Source organism: Nerophis ophidion, linkage group LG19 (genome assembly GCF_033978795.1).
Source record: "Nerophis ophidion isolate RoL-2023_Sa linkage group LG19, RoL_Noph_v1.0, whole genome shotgun sequence".
NCBI lineage: Eukaryota > Metazoa > Chordata > Actinopteri > Syngnathiformes > Syngnathidae > Nerophis > Nerophis ophidion.
The window spans coordinates 45,781,036-45,799,334 of NC_084629.1; the positions used below are offsets into that span (position 1 = coordinate 45,781,036).

Below are 18,299 nucleotides of genomic sequence, written 5' to 3' on the forward strand. Positions count from 1 at the left end.
TTTTATTTGAATTAAGCAGAATTATCTGCCAATAAAACAAGAAAATTTGGCTTGTCAAGACTTTCTAAAACAAGAAAAAAAAATACAAAAATTAGTGGTATTTTATTTCAATTAAGCAAAATTATCTGCCAAAAAACCAAGAAAATGTGGCTTGTCAAGACTTTCAAAACAAGAAAAGAAAAAAGAGGCTTACTTTATTTGAATTTAGCAAAATTATCTGCCAATAAAACAAGAACATTGGGCTTGTCAAGACTTTCTAAAACAAGAAAAAAAATACAAAAATTAGTGGTATTTTATTCGAACTAAGCACAATTATCTGCCAATAAAACAAGAAAATTCGGCTTGTCAAGACTGTCTAAAAAAAGAAAACAAATACAAAAATTAGTGGTATTTTATTTGAATTTAGCAAAATTATCTGCCAATAGAACAAGAACATTTGGCTTGTCAAGACTTTCAAAACAACAACAACAAAAAAGAGGCTTTCTTTTTTTGAATTTAGCGAAATTATCTGCCAATAAAACAAGAAAATTTGGCTTGTCAAGACTTTCTAAAACAAGAAAAAAAATTCAAAAATTAGTGGTATTTTATTCGAACTAAGCACAATTATCTGCCAATAAAACAAGAAAATGTGGCTTGTCAAGACTTTCCAAAACAAGACAAAAAAATAAGGGGTATTTTATTTGAATTAAACAAAATTATCTGCCAATAAAACAAGAAAATTCGGCTTGTCAAGACTTTCTAAAACAAGAAAAAAATACAAAAAATCTGTGGTATTTTATATGAATTTAGCAAAATTATCTGCCAATTAAACAAGAAAATTCGGCTTGTCAAGACTGTCTAAAAAAAGAAAACAAATACAAAAATTAGTGGTATTTTATTTGAATTTAGCAAAAATTATCTGCCAATAGAACAAGAACATTTGGCTTGTCAAGACTTTCAAAACAACAACAAAAAAGAGGCTTTCTTTATTTGAATTTAGCGAAATTATCTGCCAATAAAACAAGAAAATTTGGCTTGTCAAGACTTTCTAAAACAAGAAAAAAAATTCAAAAATTAGTGGTATTTTATTCGAACTAAGCAAAATTATCTGCCAATAAAACAAGAAAATGTGGCTTGTCAAGACTTTCCAAAACAAGACAAAAAAATACAAAAATTAGTGGTATTTTATTTGAACTAAGCAAAATTATCTGCCAATAAAACAAGAAAATTGGGCTTGTCAAGAGTTTCTAAAACAAAACAAAAAATACAAAAATTAGTGGTATTTTATTTGAACTAAGCAAAATTATATGCCAATAAAACAAGAAAAAGTGGCTTGTCAAGACTTTCTAAAACAAGAAAAAAAAAATGAGTGGTATTTTATTTGAACTAAGCAAAACTATCTGCCAATAGAACAAGAAAATTTGGCTTGTCAAGACTTTCTAAAACAAGAAAAAAAAAGGGGTGGTATTTTATTTCAATTAAGCAAAATTATCTGCCAAAAAAACAAGAAAATTCAGCTTGTCAAGACTTTCTAAAACAAGAAAAAAAATACAAAAATTTGTGGTATTTTATTTTAACTAAGCAAAATTATCTGCCAGTAGAACAAGAAAATTCGGCTTGTCCAGACTTTCCAAAACAATAAAAATGAGCTAACCTCAATGAACCCAAAAATACCTTAAAATAAGAATATTCTCACTAATAACAACTGTACTACTATATGAGTATGTTTTTCTATTGTTTCTTTGAAAAGAAAACAGCAAAGTCCATTTGGCTGTCATTGTTTTAATCATGAGACACAATTGTGACAAAGTCAGGAATTTTTTAGCATAATTATTCACAAAGTTTTAATAACTCCTCCGGGTTTGATTTTACGCGCCTTCAAAGAACCCCTGCGCAAAGTTTCCTAAAGTTTCTCTCTTGTGCGAGTTTGAAGCTGACACGATAAACGCGCTCAGAGGAGATAATGTTTGAAAAAAAGTGACGGGTTTTTACAAAACCTTAGTTTTGAAGGGGTAATTGCCAACTTCCTGTTGGTTTTTGATGAAGGATGGCGATTATTAAAATGTAGGTCTAAGTGAGACCTACATAGAGGTTTTTGTTTCATGTCTCTCCAACATTCCCATCGGAAGTTACAAGCAGTTTTGTCTGTGTTTTCTTCCTAAGAGCAGTTTTTTTCTGTGTTTCATTAGCGCAATTTAGAGTTTTGGTTTTTTTTTTTTTATTAGATCACAATTTTCACCAGTCCTGATGTGTGTGTCCAGTTTGGTGAGTTTTGAAGCATTTTAAGGGGGTCAAATTACAGCTCAAAGAGGCAAAAATTAAGTTTTTTTAGGAAAATTTAGTTTTGAAGGGGTTTTTGCCAACTTCCTGTTGATTTGTGCCCTAGAAGGTAAAATTATGAAATGTAGGTCTAAGTCAGTCCTACATAGGTTTTTGTTTCATGTCTCTACGACATTCCTACCGGAAGTTACCAGCAGTTTTGTTTGTGTTTTCTTCCTAAGAGCAGTTTTTTCTGTGTTTTATTCGAGCGCAATTTTGAGTTTTAGGGTTTGTTTTTTTATTAGATTGCAATTTTTGCCAGTCCTGATGTGTGTGTCCAGTTTGGTGAGTTTTGAAGCATTTTAAGGGGGTCAAATTACAGCTCAAAAAGGCAAAAATGACGTTTTTTAGGAAAATTTTGTTTTGAAGGGTTTTTTGCCAACTTCCTGTTGATTTGTGCCCTAGAAGGTAAAATTATGAAATGTAGGTCTAAGTCAGTCCTACATAGGTTTTTGTTTCATGTAGGCTCGGGATCTTTCTGTGTGGAGTTTGCATGTTCTCCCCGTGAATGCGTGGGTTCCCTCCGGGTACTCCGGCTTCCTCCCACTTCCAAAGACATGCACCTGGGGATAGGCTCCTCCCACCTCCAAATACATGCACCTGGGGATAGGCCCCTCCCACCTCCAAAGACATGCACCTGGGGATAGGTTGATTGGCAACACTAAATGGTCCCTAGTGTGTGAATGTGAGTGTGAATGTTGTCTGTCTATCTGTGTTGGCCCTGTGATGAGGTGGCAACTTGTCCAGGGTGTACCCCGCCTTCCGCCCGATTGTAGCTGAGATAGGCGCCAGCGCCCTCCGCGACCCCGTAAGGGAATAAGCGGTAGAAAATGGATAGATGGATGGATGGTCTCTCCGACATTCCTACCGGAAGTTACAAGCAGTTTTGTTTGTGTTTTCTTCCTAAGAGCAGTTTTTTTCTATGTTTCATTCCTAAATTGCGCAATTTTGAGTTTTGGGGTTTGGTTTTTTATTATTTTGCAATTTTTGCCAGTCCTGATGTGTGTGTCCAGTTTGGTGAGTTTTGAAGCATTTTAAGGGGGTCAAATTACAGCTCAAAAAGGCAAAAATGATGTTTTTTAGGAAAATTTTGTTTTGAAGGGTTTTTTTGCCAACTTCCTGTTTATTTGTGCCCTAGAAGGTAAAATTATGAAATGTAGAGCAAGTCAGTCCTACATAGGTTTTTGTTTCATGTCTCTACGACATTCCTAACGGAAGTAACAAGCAGTCTTTTTTTTTTCCTAGGGGGCGCTACAGCGCAATTTTGATTTTTGGGGTTTAGTTTTTTATTAGATGTCAATTTTCGCAGGTCCTGATGTGTGTGTAAAATTTGGTGAGTTTTAAAGCATGTTAAGGGGGTCAAATTACAGCTCGAAGAGGTGGCGAAATGAGAAAGAATAATAAAACCTTACAGATACAATAGGGTCCTCTGTCCCATTGTACCAATAGGGACATTGCGGTCCCTAAAAAAGGCAAGAAAACCGCCTTTATGACAGTAGGGCGAGACTGTGACTAAGTGTGCAGCTCCATGCGTTCTCCTCATGAGCTAAATTGAACTCTTGTCTCTGCGTGGTTCCTTGCTTCTTGTCTGATTAATAGATGTCATCAGTGTTTAAACCTGGCAATATATCGCCCATTCAACTTGTGTTATTTCTCAAGCCATTTGTGTTGTTATGCTTCCTCTGCAGCGTGTACTCAGGCCACCAGTCCATCCTGGTCCCCCCTCTGGAGCTGGAGACCAATGTGTCTCTGTGGCTGGCCGCAGTCAGCCAGTACAAAGTGCGGGTCACCTTCTGCTCCTATTCCGTCATGGAGATGTGCACCAGAGGCCTGGGTTCACAGACCGAGGCGCTGCGGGTGAGTGCGCCCGAAAAAACTGTCACTCTTCGTTTCTAAACGCGGCTTCTCTCCGGCGGCCCAGCTGCGCAACATCAACCTGTCCTGCGTGCGCACGTGCATGGTGGTGGCGGAGGAGAGGCCTCGCATCGCTCTGACGCAGTCCTTCTCCAAGATCTTCAAGGACCTGATGCTGTCGCCGCGGGCCGTCAGCACTACCTTCGGCTGCAGGGTTAACGTGGCCATTTGTTTGCAGGTGAGTTGTCCATGACACGGTGCTTTCTTCCGGGACGTAACATTAGGTACACCTGATCAATGTTATTATATTCAACAGTAGAGCTGCATCCAATTGGGTCTTTACAAATATATAATAATCAACTCTCAGAGGGCTTTGTCTGTTTGTGCCTTTTTTTATTAACTGGGGTTCATAATCCGAGGATTATTTTTCTGAGACAATGTCAACGTCACCTACTCAGTGGCCAAGTGGTTAGAGCAGGGGTCGGCAACCTTTTTGAAACCAAGGTATAGCTCGGTTGGTAGAGCGGCCGTGCCAGCAACTCGAGGGTTGCAGGTTCGATTCCCATTCCGCCACCCTAGTCACTGCCGTTGTGTCCTTGGGCAAGACACTTTACCCACCTGCTCCCAGTGCCACCCACACTGGTTTAAATGTAACTTAGATATTTGGGTTTCACTATGTAAAGCGCTTTGAGTACTAGAGAAAAGCGCTATATAAATATAATTCACCTCACCTCACCTTCTTGGGTACTGATTAATGCGAAGGGCTACCAGTTTGATACACACTTAAATAAATTGCCAGAAATAGCCAATTTGCTCAATTTGCCTTTATACTCTGTTATTGTTAATAATGACATTTATCTTTGTGGAAACATTGATCATCTTAACGATTTCTCACAATAAATATATATAGAAACTGATAAATATAAAAAAAGAGGGTATTTTTATCTTTCATCCTGTCGAACATTTTTTTTCCCCTCCTAATAAAAAAAACAACAAAAAAAACTCAAAATCGCGCTCTAGCGCCCCCTAGGAATAAAACACAGACAAAGCTACTCTTGGGAAGAAAACACAGACAAAACTGCTTGTAACTACCGTTAGAGACATGAAACAAAAACCTCTATGTAGGTCTCACTTAGACCTACATTTCATTCATTGACATCCATCCATCATCTTCCGCTTATCCGAGGTCGGGTCGCGGGGGCAACAGCCTAAGCAGGGAAACCCAGACTTCCCTCTCCCCAGCCACTTGGTCTAGCTCTTCCCGGGGGATCCCGAGGCGTTCCCAGGCCAGCCAGGAGACATAGTCTTCCCAACGTGTCCTGGGTCTTCCCCGTGGCCTCCTACCGGTTGGACGTGCCCTAAACACCTCCCTAGGGAGGCGTTCGGTTGGCATCCTGACCAGATGCCCGAACCACCTCATCTGGCTCCTCTCCATGTGGAGGAGCAGCAGCTTTGCTTTGAGTTCCTCCCGGATGACAGAGCTTCTCACCCTATCTCTAAGGGAGAGACCTGGAAACTCATTTGGGCCGCTTGTACCCGTGATCTTATCCTTTCGGTCATGACCCAAAGCTCATGACCATAGGTGAGGATGGGAATGTAGATCGACCGGTAAATTGAGAGCGTCGCCTTCCGGCTCAGCTCCTTCTTCACCACAACGGATCGGTACAACGTCCGCATTACTGAAGACGCCGCACCGATCCGCCTGTCGATCTCACGATCCACTCTTCCCTCACTCGTGAACAAGACTCCTAGGTACTTGAACTCCTCCACTTGGGGCAGGGTCTCCTCCCCAACCCGGAGATGGCACTCCAACCTTTTCCGGGCGACATCCTTCAGCAAAAATCAACAGGAAGTTGGCAATTACCCCGTCAAAACCAAAGTTTTGTAAAAACCCGTCACCTTTTTTCAAATATTATCTCCTCTGAGCGCGTTTGTTGTGTCGGCTTCAAACTACCACAGCAGAGAGATTGAAATATATATTAATATATATCTGTTACTGCGGTAATGTGGTCGCATGAAATTTTTCCAACCTGCAAGCTACAGTTATCTTAAAAAAAAAATATTATTTAAAGAGAAGAAAAGGAAATAATACATTTCTTAACGTCTCATTTAAAAATGAGCATCATTGATTATTTCTGATACAGCTCGCAGGCAGCGCAGGTGTACCTAATGCTGTGTCCTCTGGCGGTCTCAGTGTTTGTTTTGGAGAGCTTAGGGTGATTCCTCCTCTGGACTGTTGAGTTGCTGGTGATTTGACGTGCATGTGTTGTGCATGCACGTGTGTCCACATGTACATACGTGAAAAAAAAACAAAATGTTGTCTCTTATTTATGTGTCCCGTCAGTCCAACAGGTTAGGGACACTGGCTGAGCAGGTACTGTCAGACAAGAGCGGCCTTTTGCTCTTTTCAGGGCTGTTGCTGCATCTGCAAGCCTCTTTGTGGTCATTTTGTCTTCATGTCTTGTTGTTTTGTTTTGTTTTGTTCTTTCTGACAAGCCTACGCTCCCACGTGCAACAAAACTTGCAGCCAAGTTTTGTAATCTCTTTGCAGTGGCTGATACTGTGGTCTGATGCACTAATACTGCAGTGAGGTGTCATGGCATGGCTGTCTTGGGCGCTTTCTAATGTCAAGTGTGCTCTGTCAAATGCTGTTCATGCTGCAGTGTGGATGTGTGATGCACACTTACAGGGAGGATAACACCGACTGTGTTTGTCGATAAGACTATTCTGATGCAGTGGAACCTCTCAGGTCAAAAATAATCAAGTATTTATCAACCATCTTTTTTTCCAATAGGAAATAGTAAATCAATCAATCAATGTTTACTTATATAGCCCTAAATCACTAGTGTCTCAAAGGGCTGCACAAACCACTACGACATCCTCGGTAGGCCCACATAAGGGCAAGGAAAACTCACACCCAGTGGGACGTCGGTGACAATAATGACTATGAGAACCTTGGAGAGGAGGAAAGCAATGGATGTCGAGCGGGTCTAACATGATACTGTGAAAGTTCAATCCACAATGGATCCAACACAGCAGCGAGAGTCCCGTTCATAGCGGAGCCAGCAGGAAACCATCCCAAGCGGAGGCGGATCAGCAGCGCAGAGATGTCCCCAGCCGATACACAGGCAAGCAGTACATGGCCACCGGATCGGACCGGACCCCCTCCACAAGGGAGAGTGGGACATAGGAGAAAAAGAAAAGAAACGGCAGATCAACTGGTCTAAAAAGGGAGTCTATTTAAAGGCTAGAGTATACAAATGAGTTTTAAGGTGAGACTTAAATGCTTCTACTGAGGTGGCATCTCGAACTGTTACCGGGAGGGCATTCCAGAGTACTGGAGCCCGAACGGAAAACGCTCTCTATAGCCCGCAGACTTTTTTTGGGCTTTGGGAATCACTAATAAGCCGGAGTCCTTTGAACGCAGTTTTCTTGCCGGGACATATGGTACAATACAATCGGCAAGATAGGATGGAGCTAGACCGTGTAGTATTTTATACGTAAGTAGTAAAACCTTAAAGTCACATCTTAAGTGCACAGGAAGCCAGTGCAGTAGTGGTCCCCAACCACCGATTGGTACCGGGCTGCAGAAGAATTTTTTATTAAAAAAAAAAAATAAAGAAAGATTTTTCATTTTTTATTTTTATTAAATCCACATAAAAAACACAATATACACTTACAATTAGTGCACCAACCACAAAAAAACTCTCTTTTTCATGACAAAGAAGAAAAAAGAAAAAAAAGGACACCCCCGGGCCGCGGGACAAATTATTAAGCGTTGACCGGTCCACGGATAGAAAAAGGTTGGGGACCACTGCATTACAGAGTGAAACTGCTGGCGGCTATTACTGATCTACTTAATTAAAAAAATAATAATAATTTTAAAAAGTTAAAAAATAATATATATATATATATATATATATATATATATATATATATATATATATATATATATATATATATATATATATATATATATATTGCCAAAGGACTCCTGTGGAGTCCTTTGGCAATGGGCCAAGGACTTGAAAAAAATTAAAAAGCCTTATATAAGTGTTATAATGAAGGCAACACATGATGTAAGTGTCTATATTAGCTATAATAGCCTACTATCAAAATGACTTTAAGAGCCTTAAATAAGTGTTATAATGAAGGCAACACATGATGTAAGTGTCAATATTAGCTATACTAGCCTACTATCAAAATGACTTTAAAAGAGCCTTATATAAGTGTGATAACGAAGGCAACACGTGCTGCAAGTGTCTATATTAGCTATAATAGCCTACTATCAAAATGACTTTAAATATAAGTGTTATAATGAAGGCAACACATGATGTAAGTGTCAATTTTAGCTATAATAGCCTACTATCAAAATGACTTTAAGAGCCTTATATAAGTGTTATAATGAAGGCAACACGTGCTGCAAGTGTCTATATTAGCTATAATAGCCTACTATCAAAATAACTTTAAATATAAGTGTTATAATGAAGGCAACACATGATGTAAGTGTCTATATTAGCCTACTATCAAAATGACTTTAAATATAAGTGTTATAATGAAGGTAACACATGACGTAAGTGTCAATTTTAGCTATATTAGCCTACTATCAAAATGACTTTAAGAGCCTTAAATAAGTGTGATAACGAAGGCAACACATGACGCAAGTGTCTATATTAGCTATAATAGCCTACTATCAAAATGACTTTAAATATAAGTGTTATAATAAAGGCAACACATGACACAAGTGTATATATTAGCTATAATAGCCTACTATCAAAATGACTTTAAGAGCCTTAAATAAGTGTTATAATGAAGGCAACACATGACGTAAGTGTCAATTTTAGCTATAATAGCCTACTATCAAAATGACTTTAAATATAAGTGTTATAATGAAGGCAACACATGACGTAAATGTCAATATTAGCTATATTAGCCTACTATCAAAATTACTTTAAAATAGCCTTCTATAAGTGTGATAACGAAGGCAACACGTGACGCAAGTGTCTATATTAGCTATAATAGCCTACTATCAAAATGACTTTAAATATAAGTGTTATAATGAAGGCAACACATGATGTAAGTGTACATTAGCTATAATAGCCTACTATCAAAATGACTTTAAGAGCCTTATATAAGTGTTATAATGAAGGCAACACATGACATAAGTGTCAATTTTAGCTATAATAGCCTACTATCAAAATTACTTTAAATATAAGTGTTATAATGAAGGCAACACATGATGTAAGTGTATATTAGCTATAATAGCCTACTATCAAAATGACTTTAAATATAAGTGTTATAATTAAGGCAACACATGACATAAGTGTCTATATTAGCTATATTAGCCTACTATCAAAATGACATTAAGAGCCTTAAATAAGTGTTATAATGAAGGCAACACATGACGTAAATGTCAATATTAGCTATATTATCCTACTATCAAAATTACTTTAAAAATATAAGTGTTATAATGAAGGCAACACATGATGTAAGTGTCTATATTAGTTATATTAGCCTACTATCAAAATGACTTTAAATATAAGTGTTATAATGAAGGCAACACATGACGTAAGTGGCAATATTAGCTATAATAGCCTACTATCAAAATGACTTTAAGAGCCTTAAATAGTGAATTATATTTATAAGTGTTATAATGAAGGCAACACATGACGTAAGTGTCAATTTTAGCTATAATAGCCTACTATCAAAATGACTTTAAATATAAGTGTTATAATGAAGGCAACACATGATGTAAGTGTCTATATTAGCTATAATAGCCTACTATCAAAATGACTTTAAATATAAGTGTTATAATGAAGTCAACACATGACGTAAGTGTCTATATTAGCTATAATAGCCTACTATCAAAATGACTTTAAATATAAGTGTTATAATGAAGGCAACACATGATGTAAGTGTCTATATTAGCTATATTAGCCTACTATCAAAATGACTTTAAATATAAGTGTTATAATGAAGTCAACACATGACGTAAGTGTCTATATTAGCTATAATAGCCTACTATCAAAATGACTTTAAATATAAGTGTTATAATGAAGGCAACACATGATGTAAGTGTCTATATTAGCTATATTAGCCTACTATCAAAATGACTTTAAATATAAGTGTTATAATGAAGTCAACACATGACGTAAGTGTCTATATTAGCTATAATAGCCTACTATCAAAATGACTTTAAATATAAGTGTTATAATGAAGGCAACACATGACGCAAGTGTCTATATTAGCTATATTAGCCTACTATCAAAATGACTTTAAATATAAGTGTTATAATGAAGTCAACACATGACGTAAGTGTCTATATTAGCTATAATAGCCTACTATCAAAATGACTTTAAGAGCCTTAAATAAGTGTTATAATGAAGGCAACACATGATGTAAGTGTCAATTTGAGCTATAATAGCCTACTATCAAAATGACTTTAAATATAAGTGTTATAATTAAGGCAACACATGACATAAGTGTCTATATTAGCTATATTAGCCTACTATCAAAATGACATTAAGAGCCTTAAATAAGTGTTATAATGAAGGCAACACATGACGTAAATGTCAATATTAGCTATATTATCCTACTATCAAAATTACTTTAAAAATATAAGTGTTATAATGAAGGCAACACATGATGTAAGTGTCTATATTAGTTATATTAGCCTACTATCAAAATGACTTTAAATATAAGTGTTATAATGAAGGCAACACATGACGTAAGTGGCAATATTAGCTATAATAGCCTACTATCAAAATGACTTTAAGAGCCTTAAATAGTGAATTATATTTATAAGTGTTATAATGAAGGCAACACATGACGTAAGTGTCAATTTTAGCTATAATAGCCTACTATCAAAATGACTTTAAATATAAGTGTTATAATGAAGGCAACACATGATGTAAGTGTCTATATTAGCTATAATAGCCTACTATCAAAATGACTTTAAATATAAGTGTTATAATGAAGTCAACACATGACGTAAGTGTCTATATTAGCTATAATAGCCTACTATCAAAATGACTTTAAATATAAGTGTTATAATGAAGGCAACACATGATGTAAGTGTCTATATTAGCTATATTAGCCTACTATCAAAATGACTTTAAATATAAGTGTTATAATGAAGTCAACACATGACGTAAGTGTCTATATTAGCTATAATAGCCTACTATCAAAATGACTTTAAATATAAGTGTTATAATGAAGGCAACACATGATGTAAGTGTCTATATTAGCTATATTAGCCTACTATCAAAATGACTTTAAATATAAGTGTTATAATGAAGTCAACACATGACGTAAGTGTCTATATTAGCTATAATAGCCTACTATCAAAATGACTTTAAATATAAGTGTTATAATGAAGGCAACTCATGACGCAAGTGTCTATATTAGCTATATTAGCCTACTATCAAAATGACTTTAAATATAAGTGTTATAATGAAGTCAACACATGACGTAAGTGTCTATATTAGCTATAATAGCCTACTATCAAAATGACTTTAAGAGCCTTAAATAAGTGTTATAATGAAGGCAACACATGATGTAAGTGTCAATTTGAGCTATAATAGCCTACTATCAAAATGACTTTAAAAGAGCTGTATATAAGTGTTATAATGAAGGCAACACATGATGTAAGTGTACATTAGCTATAATAGCCTACTATCAAAATGACTTTAAGAGCCTTATATAAGTGTTATAATGAAGGCAACACATGACGTAAGTGTCAATTTTAGCTATAATAGCCTACTATCAAAATGACTTTAAATATAAGTGTTATAATGAAGTCAACACATGATGTAAGTGTCTACAAACAAACAAGGCATAGCCTAAATAGCATTTTAGCATCGATTAGCTTGTAGTCACGCAATCACCAAATATGCCTGATTTAGCACTCCCAACAAGTTCACGCACAGCATACAAAGTTTGGTGGACGAAATGAGACGAAGGAGGAGTGGCATAAAACACGTCTTTCTGTGGCAGCCTGGGAGAAGGTTGTACACGTAAGCCAGGGAGGGGTGTCTGAAGTGTGGCCCGCAGCTAATTGCTTGCCGGCCCCCCACATATTCTGGAAATGCTATTGCAAAAATGTTAAAAAAAACATTTTAAAAAAATTGGAATGAGGTGAAATGTAATGAGAAAAAGTTGCAATGTTGATCCAAAGCTGCCTTGCAGGCTGTTTTTTTTTTCTTTTGTCTTCATTTTTCGGTTTTTGCCATTACTCAAAAAAAAAAGACAAAAAAAAAAAAGTCAATGCTATAATAAATTATTTTCAAGGCTCCAATTACTTCAAAAATGTCACTTTAAAATGTTTTATGTGGAAAAAATATTGCATATATTGTGTGGCTGCCAAATAAAAACATTGTTTTCTTTAAAACAAACAAAATAGTTGAAACGTAAAATCAACAGACATTTTTGAAGTTGATCTCGTAACAAGTGTTGAAAGTAAAAAAAAAAACTATTCAAAATGTATCACTTTTGGATCCCAATTATGTTTAATAGGATTTTATTTATCTTTGCACTGTGATTTCTCAAAATGAATAATGAATTCAAATCAACTGTGTCCTGCATTATTGATCTTTTAGGGCTCTAATCACTAAAAACTGGATATTTCACTTTTACTGTAAAAAAAAAAACAAGTTGTCTTTGACAAACAAGGCATACAACCTTTTTTTTTTTTTTAACTTCATATCAACTTAAAATTATTATTAGCAGTAATGACTGAGACCCTTTATGGTCCCCGGGAGCCCTACAGGTAAAAAAAATACTGAAAAAATCCATATATTTTGTTATGGTTTGAAAATGATAAATATAAAAATGGCCCCCGCTTGTTTTAATTTTTCCATGTGCGGCCCTCAGTGGAAAAAGTTAGGACACCCCTGACGTAAGCAAACTACGGTGAGTTCAAGGTCTGCCAAAATAAGTAGGAGAAAAGGACGCTTGTCATATACTCTCATCAGTGAAGCATGTTGGATATAAACAGAGGGGGTTCTAACTAAATATACTCCCCCCACCCCATATTTTATTATTTTCATACATTTTTTTAAAAGCTCCAAGAAACCACTAAGGCGGCGATAAAAAATCCACATGGCGGGTTGCCGACCCCCGTCTGATATCATTTCATGGAGGTTAAAAATATGACAAGGTGCCAACTTGAAAATGTTTACACAGCATGTGTGTGTGTGTGTGTGTGTGTGTGTGTGTGTGTGTGTGTGTGTCGTCCCTCAGGGCACAGCAGGACCTGACCCCACCACAGTGTACGTGGACATGAGGGCCTTGCGCCATGACAGGTGGGCACACTGCTGCTCTTTTGTTTGTTTTGTTTTTTAGACCGTTTAACTAGAGTTGGGTGATACGGCCTTTTTTTAATATCACAATATTTTTAGGCCATATCGCGATATATGATATATATCTCCATATTTTGCCTTAGCCTTGAATGAACACTTGATGCATATAATCACAGCAGTATGATGATTCTATGTGTCTACATTAAAACATCCTTCTTTATACTGCATTAATATATGCTACTTTTAAACTTTCATGCAGAGAAGGAAATCCCAACTGAGTCAATTGAGCAAAAGTGTATTTATTAAACAGTTATTAAGCAGTGGCACAAACATTCATGTCATTTTCAAAACAGAAAGTGCAAGATTGTCAGAGACATTTTAAAACAAGCTATTAGTGCACTTTTGTGCATGATGTCACTAAGATGACATATCAAAACAACACTAAATTAAAGTGCACTTTTTGTACAGAACGCCACTACAATAGTTTAAAACAAGCTATTAGTGCACTTTTGTGCATGATATGACTAAGGGCATAACAAAACAACAATAAATTAAAGTGCACTTTTTGTACAGAACACCATGACAATAGTTTGAAAAAAAATAAGTGCACTTTTGTGCATGATGTCACTAAGATGAAATATCAAAACAAAACTAAATTAAAGTGCACTTTTTGTTCAGAACGCCAATACAATAATTTAAAACATATAAAGTGCACGTTTGTGCATGATGTCACTAAGATGACATATCAAAACAACACTAAATTAAAGTGCACTTTTTGTACAGAACGCGTCTACAAAAGTTTAAAACAAATAAAGTGCACTTTTGTGCATGATGTCACTAAGATGACATATCAAAACAACACTAAATTAAAGTGCACTTTTTGTACAGAACGCCACTACAATAGTTTAAAACAAGCTATTAGTGCACTTTTGTGCATGATATGACTAAGGGCATAACAAAACAACAATAAATTAAAGTGCACTTTTTGTACAGAACACCATGACAATAGTTTGAAAAAAAATAAGTGCACTTTTGTGCATGATGTCACTAAGATGAAATATCAAAACAAAACTAAATTAAAGTGCACTTTTTGTTCAGAACGCCAATACAATAATTTAAAACATATAAAGTGCACGTTTGTGCATGATGTCACTAAGATGACATATCAAAACAACACTAAATTAAAGTGCACTTTTTGTACAGAACGCGTCTACAAAAGTTTAAAACAAATAAAGTGCACTTTTGTGCATGATGTCACTAAGATGACATATCAAAACACTAAATTAAAGTGCACTTTTTGTACAGAACGCCACTACAATAGTTTAAAACAAGCTATTAGTGCACTTTTGTGCATGATATGACTAAGGGCATAACAAAACAACAATAAATTAAAGTGCACTTTTTGTACAGAACACCATGACAATAGTTTGAAAAAAAATAAGTGCACTTTTGTGCATGATGTCACTAAGATGAAATATCAAAACAAAACTAAATTAAAGTGCACTTTTTGTTCAGAACGCCAATACAATAATTTAAAACATATAAAGTGCACGTTTGTGCATGATGTCACTAAGATGACATATCAAAACAACACTAAATTAAAGTGCACTTTTTGTACAGAACGCGTCTACAAAAGTTTAAAACAAATAAAGTGCACTTTTGTGCATGATGTCACTAAGATGACATATCAAAACAACACTAAATTAAAGTGCACTTTTTGTTCAGAACGCCAATACAATAATTTATAACAAATAAAGTGCACGTTTGTGCATGATGTGACAAGGGGCATATAAAAAAAAACAGTAAATTAAGGTGCACTTTTTTTACAGAACGCCACTACAATAGTTTAAAACAAAGTGCACTTTTGTGCATGATGTCACTAAGATGACATATCAAAACAACACTAAATTAAACTGCACTTTTTGTTCAGAACGCCACTACAATAATTTAAAACAAAGTGCACTTTTGTGCATGATGTCACTAAGATGACATATCAAAACAACACTAAATTAAAGTGCACTTTTTGTACAGAACGCCACTACAATAGTTTAAAACAAGCTATTAGTGCACTTTTGTGCATGATATGACTAAGGGCATAACAAAACAACAATAAATTAAAGTGCACTTTTTGTACAGAACACCATGACAATAGTTTGAAAAAAAATAAGTGCACTTTTGTGCATGATGTCACTAAGATGAAATATCAAAACAAAACTAAATTAAAGTGCACTTTTTGTTCAGAACGCCAATACAATAATTTAAAACATATAAAGTGCACGTTTGTGCATGATGTCACTAAGATGACATATCAAAACAACACTAAATTAAAGTGCACTTTTTGTACAGAACGCGTCTACAAAAGTTTAAAACAAATAAAGTGCACTTTTGTGCATGATGTCACTAAGATGACATATCAAAACAACACTAAATTAAAGTGCACTTTTTGTTCAGAACGCCAATACAATAATTTATAACAAATAAAGTGCACGTTTGTGCATGATGTGACAAGGGGCATATAAAAAAAAACAGTAAATTAAGGTGCACTTTTTTTACAGAACGCCACTACAATAGTTTAAAACAAAGTGCACTTTTGTGCATGATGTCACTAAGATGACATATCAAAACAACACTAAATTAAAGTGCACTTTTTGTTCAGAACGCCACTACAATAATTTAAAACAAAGTGCACATTTGTTTATGATGTGACTAAGGGCATATCAAAATAACAGTAAATTAAAGTGCACTTTTTGTACAGAACGGCACTACAATAGTTTAAAACAAATAAAGTGCACTTTTGTACATGATGTCACTAAAATGACATATCAAAACAACACTAAATTAAAGTGCACTTTTTGTACAGAACACTACTACAATAGTTTAAATCAAGCTATTAGTACACTTTTGTGCATGATGTCACTAAGGGCATATAAAAAAAACACTAAATTAAAGTGCACTTTTTGTACAGAACACCATGATAATAGTTTGGAAAAAAATAAATGCACTTTTGTGCATGATGTCACTAAGATGACATATCAAAACAACACTAAATTAAAGTGCACTTTTTGTACAGAACGCCACTACAATAGTTTAAAACAAAGTGATGTCACTAAGATGACATATCAAAACAACACTACATTAAAGTACACTTTTTGTACAGAACGCCACTACAATAGTTTAAAACAAAGTGCACTTTTGTGCATGATGTGACTAAGGGCATAACAAAAAACACTAAATTAAAGTGCACTTTTGTACGGAACACCACTACAATAGTTTAAAACAAAGTGCCCTTTTGTGCATGATGTCACTAAGATGACATATCAAAACAACACTACATTAAAGTACACTTTTTGTACTTTATAAGCCATATATCGATATATCGCCCAGCCCTATGTTCATCTCACTTTCATGCCAATTTGTTATTTTATTTTGGCATTTGACCAGAGTCCGCCTGGTGGAGAGGGGGTCCCCGCACAGTTTACCCCTGATGGAGTCTGGCAAGGTACAGCTTCACACGCTATAAACTTTTTTAAAGCCAAGGACTTCTTCTTTCTTCTAAATATGTTTTGGAATTGTAGATCCTCCCTGGAGTCAAGGTGATCATTGCCAACACCGAGACCAAAGGACCCTTGGGAGACTCTCATCTTGGGGAGGTGAGCTGCAAATAACATGTTTATTATTATTATTATTAGGGACCGAATTTCCCTTTGGAACAGAGGACCCTATTGTATTTCTAAGGTTTTGTTATTATTATACCGCCGCCTCTTTGAGCTGTAATTTGACTCCCTTAACATGCTTCAAAACTCACACTCAGGACTGGCGAAAATTGTGATCTTATAGAAAAACCAAAACCCAAAACTCCAAATTGCGCTTTAGCGCCCCCTAGGAAAAAACACAGACAAAACTGCTTGTAACTTCCGTTAGGAATGTCGTAGACATGAAACAAAAAACTTCTATGTAGGTCTCACTTAGACCTAGATTTTATTCACTGACCTTCAGCAAAAAAGTAATTTTTGCTTCTTTGAGCTGTAATTTGACCCCTTTAAAATGCTTCAAAACTCACCAAACTGGACACACACATCAGGGCTGGTGAATTTTGCGATCTAATAAAAAACCAAACTCCGAAACTCTAAATTGCGCTCTAGCGCCCCCTAGGAATAAAACACAGACAAAACTGCTTGTAACTTCCGGTAGGAATATCGTAAAGAGATGAAACTAAAACTTCTATGTAGGTCTGACTTAGATCTAGATTTCATACACTGACCTTCTTCAGCAAAAATCAACAGGAAGTTGGCAAAAACCCCTTCAAAACAAAAGTTTCCTAAAAAATGTAATTTTTGCCTCTTTGAGCTGTAACTTGACCCCCTTAACATGCTTCAAAACTCACCAAACTGGACACACACATTAGGACTGGTGAATTTTGCGATCTGATAAAAAATACAAAACTCAAAATTGCGCTCTAGCGCCCCCTAGGAATAAAACACAGACAAAACTGCTCTTCGGAAGAAAACAGACAAAACTGCTTGTAACTTCCGGTAGGAATGTCGTAGAGACATGAAACCAAAACCTTTATGTAGGTCTGACTTAGACTTAGATTTCATACACTGACCTCCTTCAGCAAGAATCAACAGGAAGTTGGCAAAAACCCCTTCAAAACAAAAGTTTCCTAAAAAATTTCATTTTTGCATCTTTGAGCTGTAATTTGACCCCCTTGACATGCTTCAAAACTCACCAAACTGGACACACACATCAGGACTGGTGAATTTTGCGATCTAATAAAAAACCAAACCCCAAAACTCAAAATTGCGCTCTAGCGCCCCCTAGGAATAAAACACAGGCAAAACTGCTCCT

The 18,299-nt window shown here is 35.8% G+C and overlaps 1 protein-coding gene across 4 annotated transcripts in view; it reads left to right on the forward strand.

Annotated features, from left to right (window-relative positions):
- Positions 1–18,299, forward strand: part of dip2a (disco-interacting protein 2 homolog A) — a 287,322-nt gene that overhangs the window by 260,635 nt on the left and 8,388 nt on the right. For 2 of the 4 annotated variants that reach the window (XM_061880114.1, XM_061880116.1), the window contains 6 exons: positions 3,987–4,155; positions 4,220–4,390; positions 6,497–6,526; positions 13,393–13,454; positions 16,893–16,950; positions 17,027–17,101. In XM_061880114.1, the coding sequence (XP_061736098.1) occupies positions 3,987–4,155; positions 4,220–4,390; positions 6,497–6,526; positions 13,393–13,454; positions 16,893–16,950; positions 17,027–17,101 (565 nt within the window). The remainder of the gene's footprint in view (positions 1–3,986; positions 4,156–4,219; positions 4,391–6,496; positions 6,527–13,392; positions 13,455–16,892; positions 16,951–17,026; positions 17,102–18,299) is intronic. The other 2 variants (XM_061880115.1, XM_061880117.1) reach the window with 1 other exon arrangement.